General features: G+C 44.4%; 1 protein-coding gene across 1 annotated transcript; it reads right to left on the reverse strand.

The window, feature by feature from the left end:
* Positions 1-632: 632 nt before the first annotated feature.
* Positions 633-5,018, reverse strand: chrna9a (cholinergic receptor, nicotinic, alpha 9a). Its single transcript, XM_076728493.1, has 7 exons — positions 4,973-5,018; positions 4,634-4,779; positions 3,379-3,533; positions 3,028-3,208; positions 1,995-2,346; positions 925-1,532; positions 633-803 (listed from the first exon to the last, which is right to left on the reverse strand). Exons 1-7 carry the CDS (start codon positions 5,016-5,018, stop codon positions 633-635), a joined length of 1,659 nt encoding a protein of 552 aa, XP_076584608.1.
* Positions 5,019-6,069: the final 1,051 nt, after the last annotated feature.

Raw genomic sequence — 6,069 nt, forward strand, 5'->3', positions numbered from 1 at the left:
ATTGCATTAAAGAGGGATCTTTTTGAAAGGTAAACATTCACCCTTTCTCTCCAAGTCTCAAATTCAAGTTTTCACAACTAATGCAAACTAATTTCTTAACATCTTGCATTCTTTTCCATTGTGACCAGTGTAAGGAAGTAGATGGGATTTGCCCTCTTTTTGACCACATTTAGGCTGTTTCATAAGTATTTACATTTATTCTGCTGACACTCTCATTGTAACTGACTCTGGAAACAGCATCACCTGGTTGTCTTAAACGTAATGTAAGTAATGTAATGCCTATGGGTGGATGTCTCGCTGTAAGCTCATCAATTATGGAGAGTCCTTGCATGTTCATGGCGAGGCCTAGATTGTCTTACTGCACCACTGCTCCGTCACACATGCAAGCACACCTGACATTAACTAACTGAGAGGCGGTGATGAATTTAAATGGATGATTTGTGTGCAGTGACCTTGCCCTCTTTATGTCACACACACATACACGCACACAAACACACACACAACGCAATACGGATGTATCACATACAGTTTCTTTGTAGACAAAAGATGATGAGGTGACTGTTGAGTAACACTGAGGTCTAGCAGTGACAGAGCATGAACGTTATCATGGTAAAAAGATGATGGGGAGGATGTCACGATGCCTTGGCGATGATGAGGATGCTCATGAGGAAGACCATGACAAAGAAGATCCACATGAAAAACCTATCCATCACCTTGGCAACCTTCTTCCACTCTGCTACCTTGACACAAGTAGCTCTCTGCTCACGGAAGCAGTTGGCGATGAACTGGATGTTCTTCACCACCTGAGGAAGAGACAGATAGATGAACTGAAACAAGCACGTAAAGAAACTTTAGAAGAAGCGGAGTAATCAGATAGGGAAGTTCAGTGAGCAAATGGAGAAACGGCGTGCTGCGGTGATGCACCTGTTTATGTTGGATGCAGGGGCAGCAGCAGGGGCAGGATGGAACTTGAAGTTTCTCTGCGGGAAAGAGGAGCTGCTCCTTCAGCCCTCCATTCAGGTGCTGGAGGTTCTGTGGATGAAGTTGGGCCTGGTAGTCCAATTCATCCCTCCTGATGTGGTGGTAGCGCTGTGTGGACTCTCGCTTCCTCTCGCCCCTCTCCAATCTGGAAGCGTGGTTGTTGTGGTTGTTGTAGTGGTGATGGCCGCTGTTGGCGTTGCCGTTCGCCTGGCTTTTGTGATCCTTGTTGTGATGATGCAGGCCGTGGCCGTTGCTGTACTTGTACGGGTCACTTTCATGATGGTAGATGTCGTGGAAACGGTCATCGAAGTAGCTAATCTTATCGCTCATGGGTTCCTCAGGGTACAGCGGGGTCCTCTCACTCTGTGGCGTGGTGCAGTTCTCCCCCACCTCGTAGACGAAGAAGATTTTGGACATGTAGTCTATGATGAGCACCTTAGCCCAGTGAGGGACCGGCTTGGCCTCAGCACCGCAGAAATGAATGTTCATGATGAAGATTGTGAGAGAGGTGGAGGCTGTGATCATAGTCATCGTGGCTATGTAGTATTTCCCTTGAGGAGTGGAGAAAGAAACAGACAGATTTATAACATTGTTGACAGGAAACACATAGCAGCTCTGATTGGTCGACTGCAAGGATGAACATTCACATACAACTTCCTGACCTTGTCAGCTAAGATCTGGAGAAACACATAGATACTTGTAGTGGAGTAAAAAGTACAATATTTCCCTTTAAAATGTAATGGAGTGGAAGAAGAAAGTGGCATGAAATAAAAATACTCAAGTTAAATAAAAGCAGTACTTTACTTGGTTACGTTCCACCTCTGTTTGCTAAGTCAAAATTGTGAAACACCGCATCAGAATCTTGACTTAGTATCTCATAATGTTGACTAACTATACATATTTTCAATTTTATGATCCATAACCATTTTGTTCTTATTCTGTGGAAATGGGATTGCTATAGTTTAAATAGCTCAATAATGAATCAAAAATGTAAGGCCAAAAATGATCCAAACCTATGTAAGGCATGCTTTCTGCAGGAGGCATGCTCTCAGCCACCAGCAACTGGAACACAGTGAGCGCCAGCAGCACCGTGACCCCGAGGGAAACCTTCTCCCCCGAGTCGGCCGGCAGGTAGAAACCCAGCGGGGCCAGGAACGAGATGAGGAAGCAGGGCAGGAGCAGGTTGAAGATGTAGAAGGAGGAGCGGCGCTTCAATAGCAGTGTGTAGGTGATTTCGGTGTAAGGGTCAGAGCAGCAGCCGTACATCATGACGTTTCTAACTGCTGGCATGCCGTGACACTCCCACTCCACATTCTCCACAAAGTCGGACAGGTCACCGCTGTCCATGCCCAAACTGATGTCCACCTGTGTAGAGGACACACATGAACACAGCGGAAGCGGTGAGTGTCAACACACATGTAATTATGCTCATGTGGATGTACAAATTAACAACCAGAATGAAGAAGCAGCACTTTTTTATGTGGAATTCCCCATACCGACATATAGTTGAAAGAAGTTATTCACTCTTTACTTATCTGACAATGTCAGGGGAACTGGAGCCAATAACAGGTAAGAGGCTGGTTCTATACCTACTGTATAAATAATGTGGAGTTTATGTTTAACCAAAGGAGCAACATGGAAGTGAACATATACATAAGAAAAACATGCGAATCACACACCCAAAAAACTTGCTGTCTCATCCTATTTAGCTTTCTGCTCCGTAAAATATTCACCCAAATCATAAAATATAAGATATGGCAGAAAATGTCAGGGGTTTCCTTTTGGTGAACCAGCCCTTTACTGCTTCCCTGCCATGCTGTTGCGCTGCTTGAAACCCAAGTATGAAGACAACTTAAAGCTGCGATACACAACACTGTGAACATAGCATTGACATATTGTTGCCTTTAAAAGGTCCTGAGTCATGACAGAGCTGAATCAAGTATTTACAGCATTCAAACAAAAGTCTTGAACCCAGAATGTGAAATGTGAGTCAAACGAGAGAGAAGGTGCGGTCTCCTCTCATTCACCCTCCCTGCTTAAACGCACCTGGTTGCCGTTGTAGGTCCAGGAGCCAAAGGTCAGGTTGCACTGCTGCCAGTCGAAGGGGAAGTAGGAGACGTCCACCACGCATGTGCTCTTTGTGATGGCTGGAGAGTCCCAGATGATCTCTCCATTATAACGCAGTTTCACATTAGTGCTGGATGCATCTGCAGACTCCTCATCTGCTCTACACCGAGAGACAGATAAAGGACACATTTGTAGATACACACTGCTGCGTTAGCCGAACACCTTGGACTCTAGTTGCTATTCAGTCCTAGTCTGTTCTAGTCTGTTTAGTCTGTGTGTTTGCCTTCCCTCTCTCTCTTTCCTGTTTCATGTATGTCTCTTGTTACTAACTTATTGTAGAGGACAATGTCCGGCTTCCAAACCAGGTCACTGGGGATGTTGATCATCTCAAGGTCATCATAGTCCTCCTTGTCCCACTTCAGGTATGCATCATGCCAGACCTGCCTAATCCACAGGTATGTGGTCAGCACCTGGTTCCTCTCATCCTACGCACACACACACACACACACACACACACACATTTAAAAAGAGTGACAAAAGAGACAGACAAAATTTTTGAGGCTTTATAATCCAGTACAGTGCTATTCAGTGCTGGCCTCTGCTGGTCTCTACAGGAACAGAAGACTGAAGGCAGCACTGGTAGTTCGTACAGTATGAGCCAAGATGGTGGCGGCCGGAGCCTATGGTCAAAGTCAGTTCATTAGTCACTGGGAGTGCACAGCCTGTGCTGACCATCACACATTGTCTTCTGTGGCTCTGGAGGAGCTTCATGAAGTCAGACTTGAGTGGCGTCATCGGGGTGTCTCAGCTCAGGAGCGGAGACTGCAGACTTGAGATACAAACTGGGGGGTGTCAGGGAGGATTTAATGAAACCCAAATGTGGGACACAATGTTCTTGGAGCTGGACTAAAATTCTCTGCCTCTGCTGAATCCATTTATTTTGTAATTGCTCTTTCGTGAGTCCCCTACTTCATGAAAGTAACCCCACCGCTAACCCTGCATTTGAAATAGAGTAGTACCATAATTTAGCTATAACTACATCCTGCTTTCTATTCCTTCTCACTGTGGTTCTGTCAGACTTGACATACGTTTGCTATGTGTTACAAGGACATTTGACTGACCGCTGCACCTCTACTGCTGTGAGCATCTTTACCTCAGTGAGATGTATTACTTCATAGTATATCTTAATTGCTCATTTATCTTAATATTTTCAATTCTTATTTCTTCCTATTATTCTAATGAGAATTCTTTATTGCACGCAGCCTCGAAAGAATGCATTTTAATGCAGGTATGAGTATGTGAAATGAAGTCATAAATTACAACAGGAGCAGATCTTGAGCTCTGTCGTCCTATAATCTCAGTGATCATTTGGCAGTTAGAGGTTTATCCTGCTAAACTCTGAAGCAGCCACAGCTAAGCCTTTCAATTGCATGTTGTCAATGTCATATAGCTTAAATGTGATATTGTCAACCACAGCGGAGAAATATAACCCATCTGGAGAGATTCATGTGCCTTGGGGTTTCGTATCAGGTTTTATATCTCTATGCTGAGTCAAGATTCATGTTTGAGTTTCCTCTGGACTCACCATATCTTTGATCTGTGACAGGGTGATCTGCAGAGAGACATTGAGGGCTTTGTCTGTGTCTTCCACAGGTCTCAGAGCGTTGGAGTAGTCCTCCATCAGGTCATTCAGAAGTTTGCGGGCATAATGACCCTGAGCGGCATGGGACACTGTGGGGGTGAGACGAGAGCAGAGGGTGGGTACAACAGCAAAGGTTAGGCATGAACAAATGTCAGGGCATTGCAGAGAGGCTTAGAGTCAGCAGAAAGCAAGGTGGAGATGGTTTTACAAAGACAAAACAAACTAGTGTAGCCGCATCCGATATACTATCAACATCAAACTGTTCCATCATGCAGAACTGACCTTGCACCAAAAGGCTGATCCAAACCATCAGCACTGCCTTCCTCATTTTCAACCAGGGATCAATTATTCAGCAAAGCAGTCGCTGAGACAGCCTGGGTCCAAATCCAGTGCGTCACTCTATTCTGATCTCCATTCTGCCCTGCTGAGGCTAAGCGAGCTGAGACCACAGAAAATTCTCGAAATCTTACATCCTGTCAGAAGCTCTGAATGCTTCGCTAGTTGTTAGTCGCAGCTCGCCTCTGTTACTGTGTCTGTGTGTGTGTGTGTGTGTGTGTGTGATCGTTGCTCTGGAACAGGACCTGGGGCTATCACACACACATACACAGGTACACTGCAGTATCACATAGCACACAGGCACTGGTAGAAATGTGACGCCTGCAGGCCTATCCACTTGTGTACATGACCACAAGCAGCTGTACAACACACAAACACACACACACACACACACACGCTAAACCTTACTGCATTACACAGCTAATGACATGTGTCAGTCACACACAAACAGTGACACTTTCTTACCTACACTCAGGTCATTCATGATGAACACACACAAGCATGTCAGTGAGGATGTGACACATGTCATGCACGCTACATGGCAATGAACTTCACACAGATCAGGTTTCACCCTGTAAATAGGAATCTTTAACATAAGGACAGTAAAGCTGGACACTGGTTGCAGATCAGTGATAAGAGTAGATGTTATCCTCTCTTTGGGACGATAGCCTGCAGGCTGTCGAAGTGATCAGTAACCAGAAACAAAGGCCAACTAACTGACCTCAGTGATTGAATTATTGGCCAGCAGTTGTTGTGACATCTTTAAGAGTATCTTGACATAGAACTTAGAAAGTGTATATATTTATTTATTTATTTATTTATTTATTTATAGCAGGGTAATGTAGAAAATATACATCAGCAAATTCCAAAACTCTTTCTCTCTCTGTCTGTCTATGTGTGTGTGTGTGTGTGTGTGTGTGTGTGTGTGTATATATATATATATATATATATGTATGTGTGTGTGTGTGTGTGTGTGTGTGTGTGTGCATCTGTGTGTCTGTGTATTATATCATATATTATATATATACAATGTTAATGACTAT

The sequence above is a fragment of the Chaetodon auriga genome, chromosome 4 (assembly GCF_051107435.1).
Source record: "Chaetodon auriga isolate fChaAug3 chromosome 4, fChaAug3.hap1, whole genome shotgun sequence".
Taxonomy (NCBI): domain Eukaryota; kingdom Metazoa; phylum Chordata; class Actinopteri; order Chaetodontiformes; family Chaetodontidae; genus Chaetodon; species Chaetodon auriga.